This window comes from Phytophthora cinnamomi (assembly GCF_018691715.1).
Source record: "Phytophthora cinnamomi strain GKB4 chromosome Unknown Contig2, whole genome shotgun sequence".
In the NCBI taxonomy this organism is placed as follows: domain Eukaryota; phylum Oomycota; class Peronosporomycetes; order Peronosporales; family Peronosporaceae; genus Phytophthora; species Phytophthora cinnamomi.
This window is the reverse complement of record NW_027150935.1, coordinates 1,028,407-1,042,202: the sequence shown is the minus strand read 5'-3', so window position 1 is coordinate 1,042,202 and position 13,796 is coordinate 1,028,407. Positions and strand designations below refer to the sequence as shown.

Here is a 13,796-nt window from a genome sequence, read left to right as displayed (position 1 = left end):
CGTCGGGGTGCCAAGCAGAACGGGGTGGCGGGTGCATCAATCGCCCACGATACCAGGTCCTCCTCCTGAGCCCCAACGCCTTGCGTGAAGCCTTCCCAGACCAAAGTTTGCTCTCGACATACTGTATTGCCATGCGCTCTACTCTATGAAGCAAGATGGCGCGCATATCCGGCCGTGCTCTCTCGTAGTACTCGTCCCATGTTGAAGTTACCCCACTCGCAGAAATTGTGTGCCAAACACAAACTGACGCAGCACCGAAACGTGCGATCCGGAGCATTACTGCTTCGTGTGTCGCTCTGCCGGAAGCTCGCGATTCGGGTCGACGCGATAGCCCCGCTGAGCGGCTCGCGCGCTTTGCCCGCTTAGCGCGGCGGTGACCGCGGCAGCAGACTCAACAAGAGCGCGGTAGTCAGTTCCGAGGTAAGTACATGTACGGCTTCGTCACGCCGAGGCAGAGACTGCTTCCGCCTCAACTAGCGCTAACGCGCCGACCCGGCCGAGAGCTCGGCGACGTGTGTTGAAGATTAGCCGTGGGTTCCGAATTGGCAATTCGGAATTGCAGGAGTAAACACCTGGGGGTAGCGAGGTCGCTCGCGGCGTCGGCCGGCTTGCGTCGTGCAAGACGACCTCGTGGCAACGGTTCGAGACCGGAAGTCCCGGCAGGATCCGCTCGCCGCGCTGAGCTCGCGCTGTACCACGCGTGGACTTGCGGCGGGCTCGTCCTGCACTCCGCGTAGCCATCTGACCGGTCTCCCTTGGCGCGGTCCTTGAAGCGGCCACCGAGCCCTGCCGACGCAAGTGAGCTAACCGCAGTGGCCGCAGCTGTCGCACAGACGTCACAGTGCGAGCGCGGGGCTCTGCAAGCCTGCAGCGAATACCTGCCAGCCGGTAACGCTGAACGCTGTTGACGGCAGCGGGCATGAGAGCAGCCTCGCCGCAGCGTGTTGTAAGGGCAAATCGCCCAGGCGCGCGCGCCACGGTCTCTGGAGCATCAGTTTTGGCGGTCTCTCCCCGCCAGCATAGAGCTGGCAGACGCCGCGCGGGGAAAATCCACCGCAAAATGACCGCCGCGCGGTCAGCATGCACCAAACCGTGCCTGCCATCGCAGGACGCGAACGCCCTCGTATGTGTGCTTGCTGACCCAGTTCATGGGCGCCGCGAAGACTCACGGTAAAAGTTTCGACCCATTCTCGGCAGTTGGGAAAATTCTCGACAAGCGGCGCAGAAACCGGCCATGTTATCGCGAATTTCACCACATCTCGGAACTCTGGGTGGTGCTCTCGACGTTCGTCAGGACAAGATCGATCGGCCGTCGCGCGGCTAAGACCAAGCGGGGGCGAGGACGTTGTGCGAATGAGGCCGCTGCGCTACTGTAAGTTTCCCGACGCAAGTCGGCTCCATACCAGGTTGGTAGACCAGTCTTGACTCAGCAAGCGCACGAACGGGAAGAAGATCTTCAACGTCGCCGTGTCGACCGCCGCCCGTCGCCGAGTTGGAGAGTCATGCGCCATCAGTTTAGCAGGTCTGCAACGCCGTTGCTGCCGCTGCCGCCGCCGCCAAGCCTTTCACCGTGTGTCTAAATGGGCGGCGAGGTAACTGCACCTGACCGGGCGTCGGCGGTGTTAGTTACCGCGGCGACTAACGTTAATATGAAGCGCGGATAGTGCTTCAAAAGCAAAACGCGCTCAAATGTGACGTTAGTTTGCACGGTCGCGCCATTTTGTAGAGACTTTCGCCGAAAAATCCAGGCAAGTACTATTTCCCGGCATACTGGGCGCAAGAGAGCCTGGCGCTGCGCCACCCGATGGTTGAATCGCGCGCGACCGGCGTGACGCCTTCTTTCCCCCCTGCCATCCACCCATAGTCAGTTCTGCGCGTTACGCCAGCAGCAGCTCGTCTTGTCTTGCCGGTGCCAGGCGAACCGGACGTGTCAAATCCCCACCAGCTCCGTCGCGCCGATCGATCGCTCTACGGTACATACCCATGATGGAGCACAGCAGCAGCAGCGGCAGTAGCTTCGCGGACACCAGCACTTCCGAGTTCCCCATCCTGGGCGACACCGTCTCGCCCGTCACGCCCGAGGGCCACCCGAGCATGCGCAGCAGCAGCAGCAGCATCCGCTTCAGCCCCAGCAAGCGCAAGCTGGCGCAGTCGCCGCTCTCGCAGACGCAGTCGTCCTCGAGCTCGTCGCTGGCGGCGGCCCACAACTCGCTCACGGACCGCCTCACCATGATGAACATCCCGACGCAGGACCTCAAGGGCGCCGCCTTCTACGGCTGGCTCTGGAAGCGCGGCCAGTCGTTCAAGACGTGGAAGAAGCGCTTCTTCCTGCTCAACGGCGCCGCGCTCACCTACTACACGCAGTGCTGCGTCATCGCCTCGGACGTGCTGGGCGGCGGCACGCAGTGCCTCGACCTGCCCGTCAAGGGCGGCCTGCGCGTGGCCAAGGCGGAGCTCTCGGACCTCACGACCTTCGGGCTCAAGATCACCAGCTCCAGCGGCCGCGTGCTGCACGTGCAGGCGGGCGACCAGGACGCGCGCATGCAGTGGCTCAACGTGCTCAAGGAGGCCCCGCAGATGCGCGGCCTCATGAGCCCCGCGCCCCTGCGCCGCACCATGGCCAGCGACCTGTCCACGCAGCGCTCGTACCAGGCCGAGAGCAGCTCGCCCTACACGCACACTGCCATGAGCGTGCTCAGCAGCGACGACGGCGAGGACTGCGACATGCAGGGCTACCTGTACGCGCGCGGCGGCCTGCTGAACGGCTGGAAGAAGCGCTTCATGACGCTGACCAACGGCCACCTGACCGTGCGCCGCAGCCGCTCACAGCGCAGCTCGGACCCGCACGACGACAAGGGCCTCGTGGTGCTGTCGGCTGCGACCTGGAGCGGCCACGCGCACGGCATCTGCATCCGCCTCGAGAACCACAAGGAGTTGTTCGTGTACGCCGAGCACGACGTCGACGCGTCCATGTGGCTGGACGCGCTCAAGAGCTGCTGAGCAGTAAGCCGTTAGACCAAGAAGACGAAGAGGGCCGGCGCGTTGCCTGCGAACGGAAGCAGGCACACCCACATACACACACGCCGCCGGAGCACTCGACGACGGCCACGGCATGGATGCCTGCCGGCCGTCCCTCTCCCTCGCACCCCGGCTAAATTATTAGAGACTGGAGGGTCCCTCGTACCCCAGCTAAATTATACTGGGAACCCCCCACAGAATGAGGGGTGGACAGCCCCAACGGATTAATTGCGTGACCGCATAACGCGACTTAGTTCAATATTCGTGCCATATTCGACCGAAGGAAGACTTCTCATTCCTGAATTTTCAAGCGCGAACTTCGCCAGCCGGACCAGGTGGAGGTCCTCGTCCGCCGACGGTCACGCTTTCGCGTTTGGAAGCTCCAAGCTACGCGCCACGAGCCAAGAACTTGGTCGACGGACACCGCCTGCTGTCCTGCCAAGTACGCGTAAGATCCGCACAGGAAAGGAAGTACATTTTCGCGTTGCCGAAGTTGTGCCTGCGCTAAAGATCCGCACAATGTCGCCAATAATTATGACTAAATCCACGTAGCCGCCCGCGAGATTGGCGGCCTTTTGCGTTCTTACATGGATAACGGCTACATTTGCCTAGCACTAGTGTTCTACTTCGGGCAATGTCCATTGTCATGCCGGTGCTGGCGCCGAGTCAAGTTCAGCAGCACTACTGGTATCTGATACCGAGGTGACCGGAAACGGCAACGAAACGCCCGCCTCAGAACCGAACACCCAAAAACTTCAGTTCGGCCGTTGCCAGTGCCATGCTCTACACGTGACGAGATTTTTTTCCAGCGTGTCAAATGCGCCAGACGCACGCGAGGCACGCGCGATGGCGATGGCGGCCTGCAGCCTCGAGCGTCGTTACGCCCAGCGCCTGATGCGGCCAGTGCGCCGACGTGATGAAGCGCTATGCCATCTGCCATCACACAAGCCAACGTGTTGGTCAGCTGGTGTGCTGCACATCATGTACCGTGTCTATGGTACCATAACATATCATGTGGTTTACACCACTGTACCACCCATATGGTACAGGCTGCGTGAAGGCGCCCATTAACTCGGCCGTCATGTCCCGCTCGGCGCTGACGCGCCACGCGCTGCAAAAGTCCCTGCGCGGGCAGAGCGCACAGGACCAGCCGCCCGAGGAGACAGAACGACGCGTCAAGCAGGACGAGCTGGCCGTGTGCGTGTCTTCCCCATCGCCGAACTCGCGCTGAGAGCAGAGATATTCGATTTAACCTATTGACTCTTTTTGACTGGTTAAATGTTGAACGAACTCGGCAGCTACGGCAACGACACGACGTACAACCTGAATACGCTGCTGCACCAGAACATCCTGCAGTCCGCCTACTTCCACGAGCTCTACAAACTGCGCACGTACCATGAGGTCGTGGACGAGATCTACTACCGAGTGGACCATGCAGGTGTGAGATAGGTTAACCTATCTGAGCGGATTACAAAGGTTAACCTTCATGCTTTTCGATGCTTGCAGAGCCATGGTCGCCAGGCACGGCGCGCATCCCATCGAGCTGCTTCTGTCTGTTGCACAAGTTCTTCCTCATGCGCCTCACGCGCAAGCAAATGCAGGGCTTGCTGCGTCACACGGTGGGCGAGAGAGGTTATTTCTGAGGTTTAATGCCTGGTGGATGGGGTTATTGACTGTTGTTGTCGGCTAACTGCAGGACTCCCCGTACATCCGCGTGGTTGGTTTCCTGTATCTGCGCTTCACGTGCGACCCGGGGGAGCTTTGGACGTGGTTCGAGCCGTACCTGGAAGACACTGAGGAGTTCAACGCGTCGGCCAACCCGGGCTTGAAGACGTGAGTGCTTGTGGGTTGGTTGCCAGAGGTGGTAAGGATGGCTAATGCTGCTTAGTTGGTCGTAAGCTCGACGCTGCAGCGCGCCGTCCGACACGGAGGTACTAACTGAGATGCTATTGATGACGGTATAGAACTATTGGAGAGTGGCTGGTTAGCCTGCTGGAAGAGAACAACTACTTCGGCACGATTCTACCACGCATCCCGAAGAAAATCGAGGACGGGATTAAAGTCAAGGTGAGTGCAATGGAGTGTGATTGCGTGAGGTAACGAAGCGCGGCGGACTATCGGCTGGAGTTGCTCGGCGGGGGTTAAACTCAGCGGTTGTCGTTTTTACCTCCCCTGCTGCTAGCGACGTAGCAGTTCACGGCCAACTATACTAATACTTGCTTGATTTTGTAATGGCTAGCTCTTGCTGCTGTCCCGGAAGAAAGAACGTGCGGAAGAAAACCTTGCGATTGTTGATCGCCTGAAACCTGGCGCAAATGTCCGCGCGATGTACGCCGACGAAGAGAACGAACCTGCGGTGCGATTTGCTTCTTTTTTGACAACCAAAACTTCATGTTCTCACCGTCTTCTTTTTTTCTGTTTCCTGCAGATGTACGATGCGGTTATTGACTCTGTTGAGGAAGGCAACCAATTCTGGGTAACACAATTCATGGTAATAGTTTCTCCAATACAGTACTAACACTGTATTTTGCGGATTGACCAGGTTTCGTTTCCGGCGTATGGAAATACTGAGAAAGTAAGCCTGGGTGACATCGAATTCGACAAGGGTAAGCAACGTCGTGGCCGTTCCCCGTCGCGTTCTCGATCGGTGGGCAGAGACCGAGACCGAGACCGTCGCCGAGATCGAGACCGGGACAGCAGGCGCGATGGTGACCGTCGCCGTGGTAGTCGACGGGACAGGTCGCGATCGCGGACGCGCCACCGCTCCCGTAGCCGATCTGCTTCTAGGAACCGCCGTCGTCGCAATCGAAGCCGCAGTCGGAGCCGAAGTCAAACGCGAAGCAAGTCTGGGTAAGGGTTTTGTGCGAGAGCTCGCAGGAGGTGTAGCTTTCACTCACACATTTCGTATGAAAAACATCACAGGGGTGGTGATATGACGGGAGATCTTCTGCAGCAAGTTCGCGAGCGTGAACGGCGTAAGGCTGAGGCAGTGGGACGCGACTATGCCTCACGGCCAGCCAGCTACAAGGGTTCGCTGTCGCTGAAGCTCGATCGCTGGACGACACGGAAGCGCTCCCGCAGCCCGGCAAAGCGTGACGAAGTGGTGGTTACGCAGCCAGGAATGTCGAAAGGCGACGAGCGACTTCGCAGCCGATCCCCTTCGCCGGAGAAGGATCGCGAGGCCGAGGAGCGTCTGAAGAAACTCCGCGCCATGTACGGCGACGCATCCGCGAAGACCAAGGAGGAATAGAGGCGCGAGCTACCGGGGCTGCCGCGAACAGAAGAGAGGGTACGTCGAGAGCGCTGCATTTCCTCGATTGCAGCCTCAGCTTTGTATCAGTGAATACAGAAACGTGGTGCTGAGACTTTGTGTGCTTGCGTTTTATTCGCCGCTGCTGCTTCAACGCGTCATGTTGTAGTGGATGTGCAGCCTTAAGTCCAGGATCATACACCACAGTGCACTTCCCTCTGTGCACGTTAGACAACTTGTTGTAGAACCCTTACATCAGGGCCTACATCGCAGAGCAACATACCAACGGATTTTCTCGAATACAAGACCTGTAGGAAATAGGTATAAGTCCTGTCACGAATTCGCTGCAGCGTTAAATACAAGTACAGTATTACGTGCACCCACTGTACGGTAGACACAAGTGGCGAGCGAAAATTGCAGACCCCATTGAATGAAGGCACAAGTGTTGACCAAGTCTGAAAACTTACACGACACAAAACTCTTATAAGCAGACTCGCTTCAGTAAGAATGGGAACTGTGTATGTATTTTATACCGGGTCTGGTATCGGGTTGGTGTTTGCTTTGCCTGTTACGATATTACCCCCCCGGATGGCTTCGGATCGCCTATTTAAGTACTCTAACACCAACGCTCCGTCTCGCTTCGGGATGCTCTTCATTTTTGGCATGATCTCCTCCACCGTGTACACATCCCACTTATCGAACATCTTCATCTTGAAGGTATCGTTTTCCTTCATATTCTTTATATACAACTCGGAGAAATCGGCTTTGACCTTTTCGGGGATGATGGCGGTATTCAAGTCGAGTGGCATTGTCGCAGAGGTCATTTTCTGTTTGATAACTCCAAGAAGACCCTTCAAACTTACGCGCTCTTCATTTTTGGCATCATTCGTGCCTACGTCGTCGACACCCGTAGTATCGTCGCTCCGTAGGAACCTGCTCTTGCTGACGTCGCCGTTGGCAAGGTCATCGACCAGATCCTGGGTCTCGATTTTCAGCACACTGGTAGCTGGTGACGCCGCGTCGCATTCACAACTCACGAAAAGCGCACACAGAGCTACGAGGAGGAAGCGGCCTGATCGCATGGCGCTACTGTCGTTGAGCTTGCGTGGTCCAAGGAAAGTTGCAGAGTGAGGAAGTATCCGCTACCGCATTCCTTTTGTCGGCGCATACAGCGTGATTTGGTGTTTGGTTTTTGTTTCTCGTTGGCGCTGTATTTTGGTAAAAAAAAAGAGTCAGGCCAATACAATGTTCAAGTGTAGAGGGCAATGTATGATATAAATGCTTTTGTGCTCACGAAGTTCCCGAATGCAAAATATAGCTCTGTGATTGGCTAAATGAAGCTGTATGCGCCGACAGGGATTATGCGAAGGCAGAATGAATACCAGCATCCAATCTGAATCTCTATCAAAAGCACATCCCAAATGACATCATGGAACCATACTGTAGATCGATCAGACCCTACGTAATCGTTCACTACTAGTAGTACTTTCTTTAGCGAATCGCTACAAAAAGATCATTCCGATACAGTACAGTACCGAATTTCCTTTGTAATACATGAGCACGTAGAGCACCCCGCGACAGTGAGCACAACCCTAAAAAGTATCATCTGTTCAATGTGATAGCTTTTTTGAAAATTTGCTTGAAAATTACTAAACATCAAGCGATGTTCGTGTATTTAACTACGGTTCGTCCAGACCTGCTTGGTTTGGTCTGTTTAATAGTGGTGTATTTGGTCTTTGATTCGATTTGTTTGTTTGTTTTGCATTGAGCACTGCTTTTCTTCGAGATTAGTGAATTTTTCGACCTAAATTTGTTATTTATGTCGCGCCTACATCAATTGAGAGTGTGCGAATGAGGCTTGGTAGTCGAGTGAGTAGTTGGAAGGAAATCCGAAAGTGAGCTCGATTTAGGTTAGTGTCTTTACCAGCTAGCAGTGTCGTGTAGGAACACGCGCTAAATTATATATGGCACACTTTCCCCACCAACAACACCCACCGAGCCACCGAAGACTCAATGGGCTTGTTAGGGTTAGAACCTGAAGGCCCAGGAACTTTCCCTTGCACCGGGTTGATGTTTCCCCTGTGTACCGAGCTTCCGCTAGTCGACCGACGGAAGACTCAGCGTCACTAGCCACGAGCAAAGGCTAGCACGCTCTCACACACAAAATATACCTCGCAGGCCCTCAGAAGGAAGGGTCCCGGCCTTTTACGGCGTGATACGAGGGTGCCAGAGCTATACTCCGGCGGGAAGAAATAAATGGAGTGCGCTCTCGCTCCTCCAGTTCCTGGCGACGACTCGTCGCTACCAATACACCGGCCACTAACTCTTCGCCCTGCCAGGGATGAACACACGCTACACTAGTAGATGTGCCCACCGACAGTCATAATCCAACCTACCAGGTTTACCTTGAGCTGCAGGTCCTTCACTGCAGGCACCGGTGTCGCCCTTGCGTGGTTGGGAGGAAAAGCTGTTCTGATATTGTTGCCCGAAGGCTTATCTTGTCTTCTCTTGAGTTTCCTATCGATCAATACAAATATCAAGTATAAACGCGTCCGTTTTTGGACCGCCAGTTGTAACTCACGACTCTTCGGCGCTTTCTCTGCGACGTGGCGGCGTTACCGACGACTCAAACGGCCGTTGAAACGCCACCGACGACTCGGGACAGGCGCCGATGACTCATAGGTTCGGATCTTGACAGTAGGTTCGCCCCGTACTTAGCGAGCTGCAACCGCCGGCGCTTGACTTGGGACCGTCGACGAGTCATCGTCACCGGCCTATTTAGGCCAATCAGCGATCGGGGGGTTTGGTCCAATGTCTGGCGATGGGTTGTGAATTGCCAGTCGGCGCCGGCGCCTCGAGTCTTCTGCGCACCCTGACTCGGCTGCATTTCTCGACACCACAACTGCCCCCACCACTATGCGAACCATTGTCTGGCGAGCGTCGTGGTGCTCCTTGTGTCTGCTTCAACGCTCGTGGTGTCCAGCGCTCTCGTACAGGTCTCGCGAGCTTTGCCTGACTTGGCTCAACGAATGTACCCATCGCTGACTTGGTAGCACAGGAATATGCCACAGTAGGCATCCGCGAAGCAGGTGTGTCTTCGAGAGTCGCTGCTGTCGGTTCAGCAGCTCGTACTAAAGCTGTAGCGATCACTCCCGACGACTCGCAAAGTCACGCCGCAGCCAGGGTCATCGGCTGCTGAGTCTTCGGCAGCTGAGTCATCGGCAGCTGAGTCATCGGTGCGGTTTTCTGCTACAGCGTCATGGCACCTAACACCGCACCGACTCCGGAGCAGCTTCAGTTCCTTCTGCTGCTTGGCGAATCTGAGGGTGCACGTGCTGTAGTGGGTCTAACTTGACTCACTACTTTTGCTTACACGTTGCGCAACGTGTATGAGGAAGCGTAAGTACTTAGTAATTACTTAGGTTAATTATATTTGAATACACAAATATAAGTTAAGTAACAAAAGGATTCCAAGTGACTTAGATTAGGTAAAATGAGAACTGTATTGTTTGTAAATTGATCTTCCTCTAAAATCTGCTAAAAACTGTTTATCATCTATGAAAGGGTTGGCAGCGGCTGGCTGTCAGAGCCCCGCTAATATGCACGTCTCGAATTGGTAGAAAGCAGCATCTTTCTACCAATAGGATCTTTGGGTATGTGTGGACCACTCATAGTGGTGGCCCACTTCAATGTATCCATTGGTGTGTCTTACACCAAGGTGAGGAAGTATCTAAAACTTTTAACAGATAACCTATCTGTTAAATTCACAAGTGGCTTGCAGCCACTTGTGCGTGTAACCCCGTTACACGTGCCCCCCTTAAGGTTAGACGCGCGGGGTCTCCGCACGTCAATCTTCGGAATTGACCATTCGTCAATTCTCCGCGTTTGGAGAAGAAATCCGCGCTCATTCAACGATGAGCGCGCCTCCGAAGAAGACCTCGAAGTCGGTGGGGAGTCATCTCTCCATCGACGACTACTTCGAACGCCAGAAGGCGAAGTATGGCGACGTCGTCGACTTCGACGACGACGATGAAGATATGGAGGGCGAGGAGGACTAGCCCTCAAAGCGTAAAGACTCAGTGTCGAGCGAATCGCTCGACCCTCATGCGAAGAACATTCGCCCGCGTGAAGGGGACGAATCGGACGCTTCGAGCTCGAAGCGTTCGAGAACTGAGAGCGATACCCCACTCGCTTCCGCTGGGGCTCTCAGTACTCCGCGCGCTGCGCCTGCAGCGCGCGATCCATGGATGCCGTCCGCGTCCGAGATCACGGACCGGTATGGGAACTCGGTACCTCCGAATGAGGTGCCGCTGTACGTATGCAGCGCCATCAAAGATGACGCTGTAGCTGCCGAGCTGCACTTTGATGCGGAAACGCATCAAAGGCGCGATTACTACATCGGACTCTTTCATGAGCTCCGATGGTTTCAAAGCAAGAAGACCTCTTCTCGCAGCAAAGTGCCCGAATGGCAGGCACTTTGTCAAAGCTGGAACGCCTTTGTTGAAAACTTCAACAAGAGGCCGAGTGCTTACCGTGATCGGATTAAGCAAGCGCGTGATCGCTTCGAGACGTACTCGAAGCGTGGAAAGCTGAGCAACTCCACGTTGCTGCGGAGGTGGCAAATGTGCCGTGCGCTGTGCCCGAGGGCTTTCAGTGCACGAAGTGCTTTCCAGGCGCGGTCCGCTTGAGCGACCGCGACCTGAACGGGTACACGTCGTTCCGTGTGCCCGAGAGTCTCAAAAGAGCTCCGTGCTAAGTTCTTAGCACGTGCGGGTTCGGGCGCTAGCGATGATCGCAGCGCTCGTGTTACTTCCGCTGCGCCAGCGCGTACTGCTCTTCGTACGCCCTCACCATTTCCGGAACGTCCTCCAGCAAGACGTTCCGCGGCTCTATGTATCTCGATGGGAGGAAATCCTCTCCAACGAATACGAAAACGAGCCCCTTGAGGGTTCGTTTTCGGGATACTGTGGTCAACAATCCGCTCAACAATCCAGCGGGTTGAGCCGCGGGCGTCACGGATCGGCGGTGGCGGGGGTGGGAACACGCCCCGGGTATGATCAGCCCCGGGCTGATCAGTATGCGCCTCTCCACGACCGGGTGACCGTCGTGGAGCGTCAAAGCGTAAAGACTCAGTGTCGAGCGAATCGCTCGACCCTCATGCGAAGAACATTCGCCCGCGTGAAGGGGACGAATCGGACGCTTCGAGCTCGAAGCGTTCGAGAACTGAGAGCGATACCCCACTCGCTTCCGCTGGGGCTCTCAGTACTCCGCGCGCTGCGCCTGCAGCGCGCGATCCATGGATGCCGTCCGCGTCCGAGATCACGGACCGGTATGGGAACTCGGTACCTCCGAATGAGGTGCCGCTGTACGTATGCAGCGCCATCAAAGATGACGCTGTAGCTGCCGAGCTGCACTTTGATGCGGAAACGCATCAAAGGCGCGATTACTACATCGGACTCTTTCATGAGCTCCGATGGTTTCAAAGCAAGAAGACCTCTTCTCGCAGCAAAGTGCCCGAATGGCAGGCACTTTGTCAAAGCTGGAACGCCTTTGTTGAAAACTTCAACAAGAGGCCGAGTGCTTACCGTGATCGGATTAAGCAAGCGCGTGATCGCTTCGAGACGTACTCGAAGCGTGGAAAGCTTGAGCAACTCCACGTTGCTGCGGAGGTGGCAAATGTGCCGTGCGCTGTGCCCGAGGGCTTTCAGTGCACGAAGTGCTTTCCAGGCGCGGTCCGCTTGAGCGACCGCGACCTGAACGGGTACACGTCGTTCCGTGTGCCCGAGAGTCTCAAAGAGCTCCGTGCTAAGTTCTTAGCACGTGAGGGTTCGGGCGCTAGCGATGATCGCAGCGCTCGTGTTACTTCCGCTGCGCCAGCGCGTACTGCTCTTCGTACGCCCTCACCATTTCCGGAACGTCCTCCAGCAAGACGTTCCGCGGCTCTATGTATCTCGATGGGGAGGAAATCCTCTCCAACGAATACGAAAACGAGCCCCTTGAGGGTTCGTTTTCGGGATACTATGGTCAACAATCCGCTCAACAATCCAGCGGGTTGAGCCGCGGGCGTCACGGATCGGCGGTGGCGGGGTGGGAACACGCCCCGGGTATGATCAGCCCCGGGCTGATCAGTATGCGCCTCTCCACGACCGGGTGACCGTCGTGGAGCGTCTGCAGGGCGCTGAGTTCGCCGCCCTAAAACAGGAGCTGGCGAACCAGAAGGCCCAAGTCGCGGTGGTCTCGCAGACCGCCTCGAATATCCAGGTCGAGCTGGGGACCCAGATGAAGGGGTTGCTCCAGCGCGTCCGCGCGCTGGAGGAGAGGTTGCTCGTCGCCGAGGCCAAGTCCTCCGCTTCTGCCTCGGCTCCTGCCTAGGCTTCGGGTCAGCCGAGCTAGATGGCTCGTGCTGCCGGTATGGCTTCAGCCGTCCGACGTAAAAGGTCGGATGGAGGCGCATGCTAGACGGTATGTCTAGTGTGTATGCGTTGCCGTGCCGTGCCAACACAGTGAACGGCCCGATGAAGCGCGGAGCAAGCTTGCTTGCTCCGAAATCCGAAACTGCATGTCTAGGCAGGTTTTGTGAAGCTAACAAAACTAATGAACCAACTTTAAATTCATTTGTGTTGCCTCTGCCCGCATTGTCTGCGTTCAGCTTCTGTTGATCAACAGAAGCTGCTATAGTGTCTTGGACAAACCGAATCACGGCTTGTCTTTTGGTGATGAAACTGATTGCATTCGAGCTGAAGTCATTCAGCTCGCTCTCCGCTAGAGGCCCGGCCTCTGCGTGGTTCTTTGCGGTGTCTGCGCCCTGCGCAGACCCGTGGTCGTTAAGCCTTGTTGTTGGGGGAGTCTGCGCCCTGCGCATATGGTTTGTCCATTGTTGCAGCTGACACTGTGCAAGTGTCAGCGGTTTTCTACGGCTGCTGTATTGCAGTCGTAGATCCTCCAACTTATAGTGGGAGCCATCACCCGAGTAAACTCGGTAGACGTGGATGCCGCATGGCATTCACGTAGAACGGTGTATGCCCGGTCGAGGCATGCACTGAGTTATTGATGGCAAACTCTGCCATCGATAAGCACTCGCTCCAGTATTGGAACGAGTGAGCGTAGCTCTTCAACATATCGACGAGCACGCGATTCACGCGCTCGGTTTGACCGTCCGTCTGCGGATGATCCGCAGTCAACACGGAAAGCTGGCTCCCAAGAAGTGTAAACACTTCTTGCCACAGGTGCGTTGTGAAGCGCGGGTCTCTGTCCGACACGATGTCGGTCGGCATGCCATGGTGTTTGAACACCATGTCGACGAACAGACGGGCCGTCTGCTTCGCGGTCACTTCTGCCGGCACCGCAGCAAGATGTACCATCTTGCTGAAGCGGTCGACGAAGACCACAACACCGGTATTCCCTCCGCTGTCCGGGGGAAGACCAAAGATGAAGTCCAAAGACATGGACTTCCAACACTCCGACGGAGTCGGTAGTGATTGTAACGGAGCCTGCGCGAATGGCGCAGGCTTACGCGTTGGCATACCTC

At 56.2% G+C, this 13,796-nt stretch overlaps 2 protein-coding genes across 2 annotated transcripts; both read left to right on the top strand.

Moving 5' to 3' along the window:
* Nucleotides 1-1,983: 1,983 nt before the first annotated feature.
* IUM83_12334 (dynein light chain) lies at nucleotides 1,984-3,000 on the top strand (the record flags this gene model as incomplete). Its single annotated transcript, XM_067936955.1, has 1 exon — nucleotides 1,984-3,000. The coding sequence occupies one exon, from the start codon at nucleotides 1,984-1,986 to the stop codon at nucleotides 2,998-3,000; it is 1,017 nt and encodes a 338-aa protein (XP_067800238.1).
* A 1,099-nt stretch (nucleotides 3,001-4,099) lies between these two features.
* Nucleotides 4,100-6,454, top strand: IUM83_12333 (Pre-mRNA-splicing factor 38B; the record flags this gene model as incomplete). Its single annotated transcript, XM_067936954.1, has 11 exons — nucleotides 4,100-4,215; nucleotides 4,317-4,456; nucleotides 4,525-4,637; nucleotides 4,715-4,851; nucleotides 4,983-5,085; nucleotides 5,258-5,374; nucleotides 5,447-5,494; nucleotides 5,561-5,868; nucleotides 5,941-6,231; nucleotides 6,300-6,307; nucleotides 6,438-6,454. 11 exons carry the CDS (start codon nucleotides 4,100-4,102, stop codon nucleotides 6,452-6,454), a joined length of 1,398 nt encoding a protein of 465 aa, XP_067800146.1.
* Nucleotides 6,455-13,796: the final 7,342 nt, after the last annotated feature.